Source organism: Metopolophium dirhodum, chromosome 1, assembly GCF_019925205.1.
Source record: "Metopolophium dirhodum isolate CAU chromosome 1, ASM1992520v1, whole genome shotgun sequence".
NCBI lineage: Eukaryota > Metazoa > Arthropoda > Insecta > Hemiptera > Aphididae > Metopolophium > Metopolophium dirhodum.
In genome coordinates this window covers 52336502-52355886 of record NC_083560.1, presented here as the reverse complement: position 1 = coordinate 52355886, position 19385 = coordinate 52336502, and the positions used below count along the sequence as shown (strand labels likewise).

General features: G+C 28.4%; 1 protein-coding gene across 1 annotated transcript in view; it reads left to right on the top strand.

The window, feature by feature from the left end:
• Window positions 1–19385, top strand: part of LOC132949759 (neurexin 1) — a 272000-nt gene that overhangs the window by 241024 nt on the left and 11591 nt on the right. The window contains exons 10-20 of the mRNA XM_061020821.1: window positions 8977–9084; window positions 13724–13922; window positions 15250–15441; window positions 15882–16025; window positions 16571–16785; window positions 17022–17127; window positions 17197–17373; window positions 17460–17906; window positions 18074–18232; window positions 18724–18843; window positions 19052–19230. Coding sequence (XP_060876804.1) covers window positions 8977–9084; window positions 13724–13922; window positions 15250–15441; window positions 15882–16025; window positions 16571–16785; window positions 17022–17127; window positions 17197–17373; window positions 17460–17906; window positions 18074–18232; window positions 18724–18843; window positions 19052–19230 — 2046 coding nt within the window. The remainder of the gene's footprint in view (window positions 1–8976; window positions 9085–13723; window positions 13923–15249; window positions 15442–15881; window positions 16026–16570; window positions 16786–17021; window positions 17128–17196; window positions 17374–17459; window positions 17907–18073; window positions 18233–18723; window positions 18844–19051; window positions 19231–19385) is intronic.

Below are 19385 nucleotides of genomic sequence, written 5' to 3'. Positions count from 1 at the left end.
TTTTTCAAAGTTTGCTATATATATTAATTTCTATCAACGAGATACCTGCAGCAGCAGAGTACCAGCGTACACAATGTATACGATTCGTACCTATGTACTTATACCTACATTTTTACATGCGTAATACATCATAATATATCTCATAGTATTAACAACGTTTTCAGAAAAGTGAACTGAGATTAATAATAATGTTAATGTTGAAGCGCCAAAACCTCGGTAAACACATAATGGAAAATTACTGAACCGTAGGTGTAGATACTAAATAAAAAATAAGTGTAGATAAAAAAAATGTGTAACTCAATATGAAGATTATTGAGAACTGTATGCAATGGTTTTATTATTACTCACCCGTCAGCCATTCTTTATAATATTATTACTCCCGTCGCGTATCGCCATTTTATACTACGTACGAACTGAATATAATATATGAGAGTAGACCAAACAAGCTAACATTATTTAATATTATTAACATTCATTTATTCTATATTTGTAATTTGTACTCTCTTTTATTACTATCCTAATCCTAAGGTCGTAAAACTATAAATTGCATCTAAATAATATGTTGAGAATTTTATTAGTTCTGCAGAGCTTACTCTACATTCACAATGTAATATAAATTATTAAAATAAAATGATAACGTCTTTCTCTACACCATAAAGAGAAACATTGTGCAGGATTTATATTTGGTAGGTACCTAATAAGTTTAAATTACCAAATAAATCTTTGTACCTTGATACATATATGTGTTTATGACTTTAATAGTTACACATTTATTAAGCTAGTTTGGATCATATATTATGATGAAAATATAGTAAAAATTTGTATGTTAAAATAAAAACAATTTTAAAAATGAAAAACATTTTAAAATCAATTTTAATGAATGTTACACGAAAAATATTTAGCTAGGGATTCATTAAATTACCATTATTCTAGGTGAACGGCTGACACTTAATTGTTCGTTCGTGTATAATAATTATTCGTGGATACCTACTGGATTTGTTTGTGTGTGTGCGAGCGTGAATTCCACGAATTTAAGTAAATAATTACTAATGTTTTGAATCTGCACAATTGGCTACTAAATGGTTACAGCGGTGTGTTATCCCATGTAGTTTGAAAACAATTTAACCGGAAACGAAGCGTTAGGTTTAGACTATGAAGATAAAACCGTCCAAAATCGACAAATTCATCAGACCAATTGAAGAACATTAACAAATCTTATGTAACTATTGTGCTTTTGGTCCATTTAATTCTCCAATAACTTCGGCGATATTATCCTTAGAGCACACATCGCCCGTCTTAAGGCCTTAAGCCTAAAGAGCAAATACACTATTTGAACTGATCTCCAAAAAATTACTGTACGTTTTCATGCTGTGTTTGATTCTAAATAGATTATAAAAGAGACGGAAAAAACTGAAAAAAGAGACTTTTACGCAAAACCAGTTTTTTAGAAAACCAATTTGGATTTTTGGAGTATAAAACTCCAATAGAAATAACTTTGGATACATAAAATGATCACCGAATGTTTATATTTGCATAGTTTTATACAACATAACATTTTTTCAAAATATGTTTACTTTTTTAAGCCATTTATAGGCATAAGAAAATTTCAATTTTTATTAGTTTTTTTTTTAAATTATTGTCATTAAATAAATTTGCGTTTTGTCAAAAACTTGAACATAAGGTTAATATAATACAAGGTTTTACATAAGTTTTTGTTAATGGGAATTAAAAAAAAAAGTTGAACGTAAATCCAGATGAATTTTTTATGAGCGTCTGAAGTTAGAATTTCGACAAAATTCGTCAAAATCACGAAAATGTTCAGTTAAAATTTGAATTAAAAATGTATAAAAGTTTTTCTATTTATATCTAAGATTTGATAATGTAATACAAGTTTCCTTTAAGTTTTTCTATATTTTACAAAAAATAAAGTTTACCGGAAAGTCACATTCATTTTTTATGAACGTCAAATGTTAGATATTGGTTCTTAACTCATAAATGAACAAATTCTCGATATTTTCTTATTTTGTAGTAATTCGAAAAATCAAGAATTATCGTTGTTAATTTAAATTTTCACTAAATCTATGCATGATATAAATTTAAAAATATTTAGACTCGTTATGGGATATTTATAGACATTTTCAGATTTCAATTTTTTTAGTTATTTTCTATATAAATGTCAATAATTTTTTTTTTTTTTTTGTAGGGTTAAAATGCTGGAAAATTTAATATAAGGTTCCCCGTACATTTTCATCATACCATTAAGAAATTTTAAAAAATATACATAGGCACGATTTTTTTTTAGAATTAGATGTTTAAACAACTATAAAGATTTTAGTTATTTTGTTATAGTTTAAAAATACTAATTGTACTTGAAACTTTCAATGTATATTATTATATTTTATACACACAATGACTTTTTTTAATGCAATTATTTCGGCGAAAATTAATTCAACTTACTGTAATACTATAATAGTATAATAGGAAAATAAATTACTTTCAACACAATAATATATTAAAAGATACTTAGTAATATAACAGGCTGACACAACGTCTTCGCTCAAAATAGTTTCACGTATGACGTATACAATTATTTTATATCATTGATTTCAAATTTAACACATCCATTACAGTGACTCCTCTAAACACCTACTGTACAACAGAGCGTTACACCCACTTTTTACAGTTGATTTTAAAATAATCCATCAAGTTAAAATAAATAACTATCTATTAAAAATGTTTTTGAAATTTATAGTTTACATTAATGGTTATACACATTAATTACCTACTTTATACACAGTTATAAATATAATTATAGTTTAATTATACTTATTATAGTTTTAAACTATAATAATAGTAATTTTATTATACTGTAATAAAATCTACATAATCTTAAGTTTAAGGCCAATAATGTAAAAGACAGCCACCCTTCAACTGACACTTCACCCAATCATTCAACTAATTTTCAGACATATGCTCAAGCTACTCAAGCTACCCAGAATCAACCTCCCCCCCAAAATACTCCTCCACAAATTACAGATACCAATATACAAATGTCAAGCTTCTTAAACGAATTTAAGGTCCTAATTAGTCCACTAATTTCATTACTTACTAAAGTTATTTCCTGCTTGTTAGATAAAAAAAATGAATAGTTTAGCCACCAGCAAATCAAATCACTCGTAATTTTACAATTTAATGCCAACGGCCTCAAAAACCATATCAACGTGTTACAAAATGTATTATATCATAGACGCATAGACATTACCGTAGCTCATTACCGAAACGCATTGTACTAAATATTCCAATTTCCACATACTTGGGTACATTTTACTGAAAGTTAACCATCCAGACAACACAGCACACGGTGGTGTAGCGATTTTCATCAAATCCACTATTCATTTTCAACCACTCCTCAACTATTGTCATGATCATATACAGTCTTGTATGATATTGATTAAACTAAATAGTATTCCAATTACTCTAGGAGCCTTCTACTCTCCTCCCCGACATAATATTACTAACTTCATCTTAACGGAATATTTTAATACAGTTAAAAACAATTTTATTATAGGAGGGGACTTTAATGCTAAATACCACGCTTGGGGCTGCCGCGCAAACAACCCTCGTGGCATCGTTTTGCATAATTTTATCAACTTAAAAAATTTCGATATACTTGCTCCTCCAAAACCCACCTACTGGCCTTCATCCCTTAGAAAAAAACCAGATATTCTAGATATCTTTGTTGCAAAAATACCCATCAGTTTATACTGTTCTGTAAATAATATTTTAGACCTAAACTCGACATTATTAATCCACAACACTTAGAAAATGTTAAAACATATCTAAACTCTCCACTACTACATGCTCGCCCAGTAAAATACTTCACACCCAATGAAGTAAAAAACATGATAAATAAGTGCTTTCGTAAGAAATCTCCAGGTTTCGATCTGATAACAGCGGAAGTCGCTAGATGGTTACCAAAAAAGGCTATTGTGCTCCTAACATACATATATAACGCAATCATAAGACTCTCATATTTTCGACTAAGCTGGAAATTTTCACAAATAATTATGTTTGCCAAGCCAGAAAAACCTCCAGATATCCCGAACTCGTATAGACCTATTAGTCTCTTACCATACCTTTCTAAAATCTGTGAAAGACTAATTCTTAATAGACTATCTCCACTTTTACTTGAAAATAATATACTTCCTCCTGCACAATTAGGCTTTAGAGCTAAACATAGCACGACACATCAAGTCCACATATTAGTAGACGCTATAAGCACATCCCTCGAAAATAAATGCTATTGCACTGCTGTCTTTTTAGACATATCCCAGGCCTTCGACCAAGTATGGCACGAGGGCCTTCTTTTCAAACTTCGCAAATTTTTACCCCCACCGCTTTTTCTTTTAATTAAATCTTACCTTACTAATCGCCATTTTCAAATACGTTGCGGCTCATCAACTTCAGGTATAGCCCCAATTACCGCCGGTGTACCCCAAGGAGCTATTCTCTCCCCCTTACTCTTTAACATATTTGTTTCTGATCAGCCCTCAACTCCATATACCTCAATTGCTGATTATGCAGATGATAAAGTCATTTTTTCAATTCACAACGACCCAATCATAGCATCTACTAATTTACAGTCTCATTTAAATCTATAATCTGAATGGTGTGAAAAATGGCGTGTAAAAGTTAATCATAACAAATCGGTTCATACGACTTTTACCCTTAGACACGGTCAATGTCCAAATATTTCAATTAACAACATATCTATCCCACCCCTCAATGCTGTTAAATATTTAGGATTAATTCTTGATCAAAGATTAACTTGGAACAAACATATAAAAGCTTAAAGACTGACCCTTAACGCTCGATCAAGATCGCTTTAAAAGTTTAAACACTGTTATCAAAAAACAAATTTACCAGCTTAAAAACTAAATTACTTGTATATAAAACTCTCCTAAAACCTATTTGGACATATGGGTTACAACTCTGGGGATCGGCCAAAAAATTCAATTTAAACAAAATCCAAGTCTTCCAGAATATTACTCTCAGAAAAATTACTAACGCACCCTTCTTTGTCTCTAATTTAACTCTCCACCAAGATCTAGGTATTCTACCCATTACAGCTGAAGCGAAACTTTTTTACATACATTTCTTTGACAAACTTGAAAATCATCCCAACCCACTAATTAAAGAGCTACATACTCTCTCACTCCCCGGAAACCCTCAACGAAGACTTAAAAGAAAATGGTGTCGTGATCATTTAAATTAAATATCCCCCCCCCCTTAATTACCCTAAACAAATCACCAAGTAAGTGCCACTAATAGGCTTCTTATTCAATTAAATCCATGTTTTTCTAACCCTTATCTTATATGCTTATTGTACAAAACTGTATAGATTGTATATGTGCGTCTGTAAAATAAAAAAAAAAAAATAATAATACTGTAATAACCATTTGGTTTTTTGGCTCTTAATAATATAATATTAGGCAGTTCTTAAAATTTGGTACTCTTGGAGAACAACCATAATACACAGTGTGTTTTCAAGGTGGAGAGATCAGCTGTTAATCTTGAACAATGTTTATTCTTTTTAAACGTAATTTTGGAGAACGAAGTTTCACATAATGTATGTGGAGATAATATATATCTAAATACATCATAAAAATAAACAAAATATTTGATATGTACGAAAACCAGCATTAAAAAAAAGGTGTGACTGCAGTCTATTGCAGTTATTTATCCTCCGTGGATTGGGGGCCCACAGGCCACCTATTACTAACCAATGCTCTAAAGTTCCCAGGTGGGGTGTCCATGTTTTTCTCAATTATTTTATTCAGTTTCATACCTGTGTTGCATTTATTGATATTTGTTGGCTACTTTCTTAGTTTCTTAGCTGCTTAGTTTCTTAGTTGGTTTATGCTGTCATATACCAAATTTTAAGTATAATTTATTCACTACATTTAAGTTTATTTATATAAATTATAATACAAGTAACTTAAATTGTTTGAATAAACTTTTGAAACCTGAGAATGAAATAAATTATGACCTCATGAAAAACAAATACGTATATAACTATATAACATTGCAGGCTGTACTTAAAAGACAACATTTATTTTAATAACAAAATGTTATTTAAATATTTAATTGTTGCTTTTAAAAAAAAATGGTCACAACAATATCAAAGTGCTATTAACTTGCTTCACTAGTTAATTAGTTATTAATTTAAAATAAAACAAATAATACGTAAGAAATCAATCATCAAATTTTAATAATTAGAGTATTAGACCATATTAAAATAATATGTAAATTGTAACCTTTTTTAAGAATAATAATATTAAGTAAATCTCACTAACAATACAAAAATGTATACACATGTTGTACCAACGTCTCACGTTTTTCAAGATTTTTATATAATGTTCCAAATCCGAATTTTAAAATAACGTTGTTGACATTTTGGTTCATATAATTTCTTATAATTATTATTATTCGGAATTAATTCCGTTTCTAATGCAATATGATATAATCTCAGTTACAACGATAAGTTTGATATAATAATAATAATAATAATAATGATAATAATAATACTAAACAATATACACTTATATTCTGTTTGCAAAAGCCAAAAATCGACTAATGGTATTGAACTTGGGGAAAACTTTGTATCTGTTACGATTGTTTACATAAAGTTTTCTGGTCATATCATTGTGAAGATCTTCAAAGAATTATTGCTGATTCGACAGACTAACTTTATTATAAAGATTAATAAAGATAAATAAAAATTAATCTCTTCCCAGCCCACTTTGGACCCCGGGGACCTAGTGGATTCATAGTATAAGTTTCAAGACATTTATGTAGTTGGTGATTTTAAATAAATATTGTTTCGTATATTATTATTTTCTTCTTATTTTTTCGTTTTGTTCGCTGTTTCTATTTCTTACCTACCTGATCTATCCGTATTCTTTATTTAGTTGAATTTCTTTTCATTCGTTTTGGCTTTCGAGGATGTTATTACATTTCAAATCACGTACGAACATATATTGAGAGTATACAATCGTAAGGATAAAAATAGAATTTCCTGTTAAAATATTTCCCCTCTTTTTGACTCTTAGAATGATTCAGCAGGAAGATATTGATAAGACTGCACGATATTGCAATTCAAAATTACTTTTACTTCAAATGTTTTCACTATCTCTTCAGTTGTTCTTGGTTTTTATAAAATCTTAGCATTTATAGTGCATGTACCGTTTGTTCGATTTTAATAGTCAATATTTATATTAGATTGCAATAAATTATATTTAAAATAACTCACTGTTGTTGTTTTTAATATTTTATGATACAATAGTTAATTTATCAACTATTTCTTTTAAACACAGTTCCGATTGGACGAATAAATGTACAAATATTAATATAAAGTATACCTATAAACTAATATACTAATATACAAACGTAAAATTTTTGGACGAATTCTACAAAGCAAAGATCTACAAAATATGCTATGAAAAACTTATCAGCTCCGTTATTTATTTAAACATTATTCTTAATTTGTATTCACTGCGTCCATATGAAAGTTAAAATAATAACAAAATAATTCATACAGAACTAGCAAAAATCGTAATCGGTACCTACATTATCATACTTTGATAATAAGGATTAATATGAATATAATATTATAATACAAATTGATGGACATTTAAACGTAGTGTAACATAATGCATAATAGTTATATGTATTGATCAATATGAATATATTATGATGGAATCATAATAATTATCAAAACATAACTAACAGTCAATTAGTCAATAAAAAAATTAATTTTCTTTATAACCATACATTTTTTTTCCTATTACTTTTGGATATTTTTTAACATACGTTATATAATTCTGTAGTTTTATTCAAAAATAACATTTTTACCTAGCCATATAAAAAATGAAGTAGTTACAATAATAATCAGATAAAAATACCTTTTCCACCGTTTTGTTTTAGGAACAATAATAATATAAAATTAACTGCATTGACTCAAAAACCAAGGACCCAAAAATGTATTTAGGTACAGGTGAATATTGTATAGTAAATTGAAGCAGGAATACCTTCACCCATTCCTCAAAATTATATAATATATCAAAAAATGAAAAAATGAAAAAATGGAAATGATAACCATTATGCTACCTCTGAATTTTAATCATACTCATAAGATATTTATTATTTTTTAAAAACTAGTATAATTATGTAAAAGATTAATAGTTGTTTTAATTACATTTATGCACACAGCAAGCTTATAATCATTATTACTATCGTTAATATACTTTTTGCATCATATTAAATTATTCAAAGGAGGTTCAACAACTACGTTTCGTTCACCAACAACCTCTATGGTAGATTTTACATTTTATAATTGTGATAAAATTATAAATTATAGAAAATATATGAAATATATGAAAATTTAAGGGTACATACTTCATAATTTTATAACAAATAGTTGCACTTGTTGTATTTATTCAAGTTTATAACAATAACAAATACCTATGATAATACCCAGTTATTATGAAAATAATACCTTATAATATTTAATATTAGTAAAATATTATATTAATTACGATTCAAATAATTGTAGTTCAGCCAATGTACAAAACTACAGTAAATTAACGATTGGGAAAATTAAAAAAAGAGTCTTATAATATTATATATTTATATAATGAGTATTGTTAATTGTTTTAATCCCGTTGTAAAACAATTTATTTTTTTTATATAATTGGATAATAAATTATTAGGTACTATCTAATTAAATAACATTATTTAATTTGTAGTGGGTATTTGTATACTATATATAGATACAAACGTGAATTACTTCAAGAGTAAAGTTATTTTAACTAGGTATCAAAATCAATATAATATACTTAAAATTTGTTTAGGTTCATAATTTATTATTTACATCATCGTCTTTTACGATAGTTTGATATTTATGTTTGTTTTTAGACGTTGCCTAATTGGGACGGTACGACCAGTGGTTCAATTTCAGTAAAGTTTCGGACCAACGAGCCAGATGGTCTATTATTTTTCAGCAGAGGTCAAACTGAACATACCGTAAGTACATTTAAATATTTAATAACCTAATAACAGAAACTATGTATGCTTATATTATTTTTTTTTTTTAATTAATTCATTATCATAGTTACTAAAAATATAAATTGGACATAACTGCGCATAAACATAATTTGAACATAAGTTGTTTCCAAATATTTTTCTGTTTTTAATAAATCTGAACTGTTTCTAGTTATTAATAAATTATTTAAATGAATCTAATTACTTTAAAAAATAAATAGTATATTTTAATATTTATTTATTTATTTATAAACGCTAATTGGCAATTTTATGATTACATTTTTAATTTAATTTATAAGTAGTAGATATTTATAACACATGGTAATACAGAAAATATAGAAAATACAACACAATATAGGTAAACTTAATGGTAATAGGTATAGAGAAATAGTAGGTACAGCAAACTTATAACCAGGGCTAGAATTTATATGCAAAAGCATGTTTTTTTTGCGACTTCTGATTATTGATTTTGTCAGTAATGTCCACGAATCACCTCATGATGAGATAAATGGCGGTATTTTTATTTTGCATGTTTTTGCATATTTTGGATGAAATGCATATTATTGCATATATTGAATAAAATGAATATTATTGTACATTTCGATTATAAGAATGCAAAAAATAAATGTTTTATAGTAAATTTTATAATACTTGGTTTTTTTGTCAAACATAAATTTTATTTTTATAAATACAATCCTATGGTATAATAGGTATGCGATAAAAGATTAAATAATTTGACATTCATTTTCAAAAATTTGAAAAAATATGTGATCGTAGCATGTAACACTCGTAGTGAATGTGAATTATAAAATTTATTTCTAAATTATTTTTTTTTCTCAATTATATTATATTATATTAAGGCGCCCGATGCCGATGCCATTTTGTCCTCAAAAATATATTCTGCAGGAATAATGATACCACCTTATAGAATCAACCAAATTTCATAATTTTTTATTTAATTGCTAGAGAGAAATATTCTACAGCCCGCATCGATCTCTGTTTTTCAATATTTCATTCTCAAACTTTATAATATGTCTAAAAAAATACAAGATAAAGCATTTTTTTTACAAATTTTTTAATACAATTATTTGAAATAAAACACAAAATCAGAGATCGGTATGGGCTGTAGGAAGTCTTCTTTTTTCAGATAAAAAAAAGTCATCAGAATCCGACAATTCTACAAAGCTTGAGCGTTATTCCCGTAAAGTCGTTTTTTTCGATATAATACACCCTATCAACCCCCCCCCCCCCCTAAATAGGTATCAGGTAGTAGATTAGTGTAAAAGTCTGATAATTGAAGTGGCAACTAAAATATAAAATTTAATTTTCAAATTTTATAGAATTGTGAAAAATTTGAAAAACTGGCAACGTGACCCTTATGATGAACAGCTAACCCACTGATGTATTTCAACAATAAAATATTTTTTTTGTAACTATATTTTTATGTTTATCTTATAAAAATTTAAATGCATATTTTTGCATATTTTGGTAAATAAAATGCATATTTTACCGTTTTTTATTGCATACAAATCCTAGCCCTGCTTATAACTAATACATTTATTAAATATTAAAACAAAATTAACATTATTTAGTTCACGGAGCATTCAATATAAGTCCATAGATGTATTGTCGGTTGGTAATTGAAAGAGTGAGTGATTTCTGGAGACGAAGAAAGGGATGCGAAGACTTACATTTGAGATTTTAATACTATTTGTTTCTTTACATATTATTTTTCTCCACATTAAGTTGTTGAGCTTCATACATTTTCGATTTAAATCCTTTCACGCCCAGATAATAACGTGAATTTTTTTCAATTAATTCCAGTATACCTACTCCATAACTGAGTTTTATATTCCATCCACTGATAATTGAAAATATTTTTTATAAATAAACCGTATATTCAATATATTTTTAATATTTTTAATACATACCTACATATATAAATATATTGGCGTCTATACTACCAGTAATAAATGATAATAATCAATTTATTATTATTTATATATTGTATTAATAAAGGTAGGTTTTCCTATAAATAGAAACACATTTTTAGTAATTTCATGATAATATATTATAAGTACTTTTGTAATGCATACATTATTTCACAGGTATTCCTACGAATAGAAACACATTATATTCCTTAAGGCATCAAAATTAGAAAAAAACATATAATTAATTAGAAATAAGCCTCTAATATTGTAAAAATTTCTTTTTTCTCTTCAAAAGTTTATATATTTTAATTGTATACATCTTAAAAGCTAAAATGACCTATGCTGTCGAAGCTTAAATGTTCAATAAAAAAAAAAAAAAAGAAACACATTTTTAGTAATTTCATAATAATATATTATGGGTACATTTATTATACATACATTATTTCACGTAGGTATTAAAATATAGGTTTACCTAATGACATTTTTTTATATGTTTTGTCATATTATTAAAGATACATAATATGTGTCATATTATTATTTTTAAACTTAAACAAACTCTTTATACCTACCATTCCATCCACATTTAAAATTAAAAAAAAAAAAATAATTACTTAGCTCCTAGACTCCTAGACTCCTAACTTCTTGACTCAGAAGTACTGTATCGAAATATTTAAGTCAAACTGTTCAAAACATATTAGACTTATATATTAAATTAGTCCAACATACTGAGAAATAATTTTAAAGATACTTCAACTCAGTTACTTGGTATTAATAAATACCTAGTTGAATATATAAGATTTTTATCAAAACCAATTGCATGTAAATTACATAAGCAATTAGTGGGTACAAAATAATAATACGTGTTTTTTCACGATATACCGAAATGCAAAAGTTATTAAATTATATCACAAAAAAGTTGTGGAAAACGTAGTACCTACCAATATAGTTATTAAACAGTTTTATAAATGTATTATTATTATGTACCTATTGTACCTACCTATTATTTAATACTAATTTGTTAAAATTTTCAAGATCACGTAATCATGACCGGTCTTCACTGCTCTTGATGCGCTCCACAAATCATGATTTAATCAAATAAATATTTAAAATAGTTAAATTTATTGTTAGGACCAATTATACATACGACATACTACACAAAGACGACATTCAAGTTTTTTAATCATTATTTTTTTTTTACTTAGTTAACTAACGATAAAAAAATAATTTATTTTCATAAATGAAATAGATTTATTATAAAACTTATCATGTATTGCATTTTAAATAAGTAAAACAATTGTAAACAATATGTATATTTATTAGTTGTATCGTGTATTTTGATATTAGCTTGTGTGTGTGTCCGATTTAGGATTATTTTAGAAATAAGGATTCGGGTAATGTCGATGATTCAGATTAGGGTAAAACGGATGATAATAATTAGGGTCCGGGTAATTTTGGCAAGCACAAAATAAGGGATTAGTTATACCTAAAATAAGACGCCTAACTTCCTGTTTGTAGTGTACCCAACCCCGTTTGAAAACAGCGTCAATAGACCCGTGTTGATTAGTGCGTTGTGCTCTATTGGAGTTCATCTTCAACCCAAATTAGTCTTGTAAAAATTCAATCAGTGACTGAGATTCAGGATTGTTACAATTTTAGTTGAAATCATTGATGATAATCATCGGTTACTAATTAGTTGTGATAGTTCTCTCCGAAAAGTGCTGAATCTGCCGAAGTATTTAGTACTTACAGTATTTGTGCTGGTAAGTACAAAATGTGTGAACTTTGTTTTTTGGTTTATTAAATTTCATACCCTATTTATACTTGTAGAATCGACTTTTTATCTATTTATAATAATTTAAATATATTTTACTTTTGCTACAATCTAATAATGTATATTTACATTTGCCGATTAGTGCATATTATGTAATAATAATATCTATTAGAACAAGAAAATATTATGAACTTGTCTTTAGAAATGTACAAACAATCCCCGGTGCTCTTAAAATATTATAATCTTAAATGAATGAAACTCAACAAATATACATTAACTATCAATATATAACTCATTATATATTTAAACTTTCTACATAAGGCAAAATATGGTAAACTGAAAATAATATTATTTTATATATTATACTGAAACGTTTTAGATTTAACCTCAATTCTGTTTATCAGTTACCAGCAATCTATTGAACCAGTTTTAATTTTGAAATTGTATTATATCAATGTCTGAGACACATACGTATAATATAAGACTATTATATAATAATACTTTATAATTTTGTGACTCTTTTTCTAAATAATTATTACTATGACTATTTTATTGAAACCATAATTATTATTAAGGCAACTAATATAGTACATATATTTTTTCATTTAAGTGGTTTTTAATAAGTACCTAGGTTGATAAAATATTGACAAAGTTATGAGAAGTTTTCGGACTAAATATTATACTAAGGTATAATAACTAATATAAAAGTTATAGACAAACTTAGTTGTCTCAAGTGTTTAAGGGAAACCTACTTATCGAGTGATCACAAACTTCAATATCTACATCATAATATTTTTTTTTTTACATAATTTAATAACTTTCAGCTCTTTCAAATAGTAACATTTCAAAATAATGTGCTTACTATAATATAATATGTTACCATATCTCGCTCGTTATTTTAAATCTAATTTATTTCTAGTCTGGTATTTATGCGGTTGAAATGGTTGACGGACGACTCTACGTGTATTTGGATTTGGGCGCTGGCGGCACTCGTGCTGAAGTGAGTTCGGAAAAGATCAAAGTCAACGACGGTCAATGGCACGAGTTTTCGATATGGCGTAATGACAGAGATATACACTGCACCGTAGACGATTACTCTTCAGATTTCACGACAAACGGTAAGAAGCATGTCACATCAGTATAAAAATATTTAATTTACGATAATATGAGCATTGTTGCTCGTAAAGGTTTTTTCGTCAAAGGTTGGTCACAAATCTGAAATCTGTGAGGTCTTATTATGCCCCCGCCACTTATCTATAACTTTAATTTAATCATAAATGAATAGATGAAGATGAATACCGATGCAATAAATGTTGCACCGAATTCGTTTATAAGTATATGATGATGTGACTGTAGATTTTGGGTTTCAGTTTTCCAATCTGTACAGTGTACAATGGTGTTTTTGTCTGTCAATAAAATAAGAGTTCACGCCACCACTAGATTCTTTCATATTGTGGCGCTCATACAGTAGAGTATTGACACAACAACAAAATATAATATATAATTATTTGTTACATTTGACTTTTAACTGAAGACATTTTAATTTAATGGTTTATGTTCAGATAGCACGAAAAAACTTTTCTAATGTTTCTACCTGACCTGAAAAAAATATCCGAAAATTGTATCGTTTAAATTGTACTTAGTTGTTTTGCATTTATATAGCGAACATAACGCGTATCGTGCTTACAAGCGTAAACGTTTACCATATCATATATGGCATACTGCGTAACATACGTACTCCGAGTAGAAAGTTTTGTTTAAATACATTTAACTAATATTATGACTAGTACTCGGAAGTAGATGACCTAAAAAAAATACAAATACGACCTAAACGTTTTAAAAAATGCACACAATTATATAAATAGCAAGATAAATAAAACTTAAATTAATTCATGTCGATTCATTTAGTTTTAGAAATCAAATGTTGACAGTAAAGAGTAAACAATAAAATGCAACACAATTAATAGTATATACTTATAGCTCTATATTTATGAATAAGTTTATTAAAATATTTTATTGTTTAATAAATACAAATACCTTGTCAAATTAATAGTTTAAAATTTGAATTATAATTATTAAAATGTATTTTAGTTGTAACATTTGACATTAACTATAAACAACAAAAAAGTAATGATTTTTTTAAAAGTTATCAAAAATTGGTTAATAATTGCGTGAAATAACAAAAAAAAAAAAACTTAAAATATCAAAAAATGCAATATAAAAATCAGACATTTAGATTCGTGTGTTATTAAAACACATTTTTAGTTAAAAAAAACAATTCAACTGTAGGTACTGCCATATTCAAAAAAGAAAAAAATAAGAAATTATAATAAACTTCCGAGCCCTAATTATTATGACTTACAATAATTATACATTTTATCAACACTCCAACAATATGTCATCGTGTTCGAAACATTTATCAGTAATGATTAATTTTATTTTCAGGTGATTCTAATCAGTTACACCTACAAAACGGTATCATGTTGGGATTCGGTGGTCGGGCGGTGTACCACAAAAAGATACCACCTGGCGTGTGGACACTGTCATTGGAAACGGGATTCGTTGGGTGCGTGCGTGACCTCGTCCTGGATGGTGTAGCAATCAATTTGGTCAGCTCGTCTCTAGAACAGGACCACGGTATTGTTTAATGAGCCAAATAAAGGCCAATTAACTACTGGGTATTGTGAAAAAAAAATAATATATTGAACGAACGAGATAAAACTATATAATTCACCTACAATATTATAGTGCCCATATTATACGTTAGTGAGATTCCTTTGGGGTAAAATATAGGTAATCAATGATTAGTGAACTATGAAACCGACTTACAGATTTACAAAAAGGTATAACTTGACAAATGATTTAATAACATTTTATAGTAAAACCGTGGTAGTGCTAAAATACCATCTTGAAGCAGAAACTGTGATTTCATTTTGTACAAATAAATCCAATATACACGTGTAGATTTTTTAGTCTAGAATATAATATTGTGATGTGCCTACGTCTAAACTGTTCAATATATTATTTTGAATTCATTTTTTTAAAAACTTTTTCAACGTGGAAAATTATGTCAATAGTGTCCGTAACTCCACATTGCCCTGAATCTACAAACAGTTGCAAATCAGACACTTGTTACAATGGAGGAATTTGTCACGAAGGCTGGAACCGTGTGATATGTGACTGTTCAAACACCGAGTACGCTGGAGCCACTTGCATGAAAGGTAATGATAAATATTAAACCAATTATGCTTTATAATACTTAAATTTGAGTTGGATTTCGGATGACGAATTAAGTTCATCTCGTTAACGATAGAAGTTTGAAAATTGGTACTAAACATTATACAAACTTATCGTAATACATTATCCATTTATACATTATTTAGTATACCTAGGTACTACTCGCCCTTTAAAATTTAATGAATGAAACCACAGTCCACAACCCATAACAGAATTTCTTCATTAGTAGGTATAATGGTTAATACTACCAAATTCCTAAAAGAAAATAATACTGTTGGATTTAAAATTACTTTAATTTTTTTTTTTTTGATAATTTTATAGTAGGTAATCCTTAAAGTAGATAATATTAACGTATCTATATTGTATGATTTAATTATTTTTTTTTTAATTAGAAATTAGAAAATAAACATAACTTAATATTATATTAAGTCTAATTCTGTGTATTATGATTAAAAACAACTTATTTTAGAATAAATAAACTAAAAATGTATATAACACAAAAGCTAAATAAAAATTGTTATTTCTACAGAATCATCCATGTACAGTTTTAACGGAACACAATACGTACAAGCAATAATGCCAGAAAAGATGACAACTCAAGTTGAAGACATGTATTTTCGATTCAAAACAAATAGACCGTTGGCCGTATTAATGAAGACTTTCGACAGTTCATGGGATAGGCTGGAAATTGCATTGATAGTTGGAAAAATTAGATTAGCCTTAAAAATCGGTGACAAAGAAAAGGTAATGATTATTATTTATTACCATTTGACTTTAAAAACTGCCTGTTTACAAATAAACAATTTATTAATACATTTTAGTAATGATTTTTATAATTTACCTATATAATAATTTAAAAACAACTTAAAATTAAAAAAAATCATTTACGATTTCAATAGTTTAAGGTGATGTACATTTTTAGTTTGAAATGTTACTGAAACATAAAAACAACAATTAAATCATTAATTTGTATTATTTAGGTGGTTCTATGTGGATCTCATTTAGACGATAATAACTGGCATTCAGTGCACTATATAAGAAGGGCACACGAAATTCGTTTGAAAGTGGACAATGTTACTGTTAAAAGTAATTACAACAATTAACATTCATTGTTGTCTGAACAGTGATTTTTAAAACAATGATTTTTTTTTTAAGATGATTCCGATATGGAAGATAAAATAACTCTTAGATGGCAAGGTCTATTAGTTGGTGGAACACCTCCTAAGGATCCAGACGCTTTAGCAAATCTCCCCAGCTTCATCGGTAGCATCCAACAATTTATACTCAACAAAATTAATTATTTTGATCTCGCAAAAATTTCAACCAAAGGCTGTAAGTTTCTACTGACAACCTAAACCGCGTATTGAGATTGAAATTTTGAAAGAATTATTCTCAGTATCATTTTTTTTTATTTTCAGTTTCGGAAGACTTGCCCAAAGTACACATGACCTCCAAATATCAAAAACAAGAAAAACCTCCTTCGTTGGTGCACACGGTTACGTTCCTATCAAAGAATACGTTTATAGGATTGCCACCATTAAAGGCCTACTCCAGAATGGAAGTTTACTATCGATTTAAGACTAAGCACACATCCGGATTGTTTTTCTACAACGGTGGAAAACACAACGACTTTGCACTTGCCGAATTGATCAACGGCCACATACTTATCAACATTCGTTCAGGCACGCACGTGATTCGACTTCGGGACACTTCGAAGAATAGTTACAGTGACAACTATTGGCATTCGGTGCACTTGTTACAAATATCGGCCACTATGTTTTGTCTACTTATTGACGATCAGGTAGCGTCAACCACAACCATCTCTAGACCACACAATATACAATTGAACGGGATGTTTTATGTTGGTGAGTTCAATTTGTTGTTGATTTGTTTTGTTATAGTATATTGGATAAGTCTCCTATGTTGATAATAGTAATTTATACAGAAGACATGCGTATGATATATAAATGTATTGTATTAAATAGTATATGCTTTGAATATGTCTTTATAAAAATATGACGCATTTTTACAGGTGGCGTGCCTAAAGAATTGCATAAACGTCAGTCAAAGCATATACACTCGAGACACGGATTTGAGGGATGCATGTCCGGATTGGAATACAATGGCGAATCTCCGGACATGGTCGAGAACGCCACCATACCCAGCACACTCGTCACCGTTGGTTGTGACGGTAAGTTCATGAATAGTCTACATCAGAGTTCACCTTTTCGATATGGTGACCCACTATTTGACCCTTTTTTTACTGACATCCCCTAAATAAAAAGTGTAGTAGCATTGTTTCACTGTAATAAGTGGGTAGAAGTAAAATTATATAATTTAATCTTTTAATCTTTTAATCTTAGAACATTGTGCTTGTGATCCATTAACAGAATTTTGTAACCCAAACGTCCCGACACAGAGATTATTTCAGTTCCTATTTTCCATGTGTAGAGGAGGGGGGTCGTTGGAAATTGTCTTGGTTTGAAATAAATACGATACAAATAATTCTAATAGTATACAAATATCTGGGCACCGGGGAATATTATCCCCCTCAGGACACCACCTAAAATAATCACTGCCCAAACTTGGGTTGGGAAACATTGGTCTACATAGTATTTTTACAAACATATGATATAGCTTATATACAATATTTTTGCTTGACTCTCTGATTCCATATCACAGGACTCAGCAAAATGTGCACGCAAGACATGTGTGACAACCACGGAACGTGCGTGGAACAGTGGAATTCGTATTCGTGCGATTGCGACATGACTGCATTCGTTGGACCGACATGTTCTGAACGTAAGTTAGAAATCAGATATTTAAAATATAATTCATGGGTTAGGTTTATTTTTAATTATCCACAACGATAATAATTGCGGTACGTTTTTACACCTTTACATGATCGAAAATTGCTTGTATAAGTTCGATTCATGTTTTATATTATAATAATTAGTACATATTATTCGTGTATTTATAAAAGCGGAGATAAAAAAAAATGTCATTTCAGCGTCTATTTCTTATGATTTTGGCCCTGATGGGGGTCTTGTGACATATGCGTTCCCCGACGGACGGCAACCAGATATGCAAAACGACCTATTGGCTTTGGGTTTCATCACGTCCAAGTCCAGCGGTGTGCTGTTCCGTGTAGAAAGTGGCACTTCTGGTGATTACCTACAACTTGAAATGGTAACTTATATTCTACTTAAATTATGACATTATAAAAATTTAGCTCTTATACAATATACAATACAAATTTATTACAATAGCTATGTATGATTCGGACATTTTTATCAGTTTAAAAGTTTATTTTGAATTATTTTTTCTATACGCTTTCATATTAC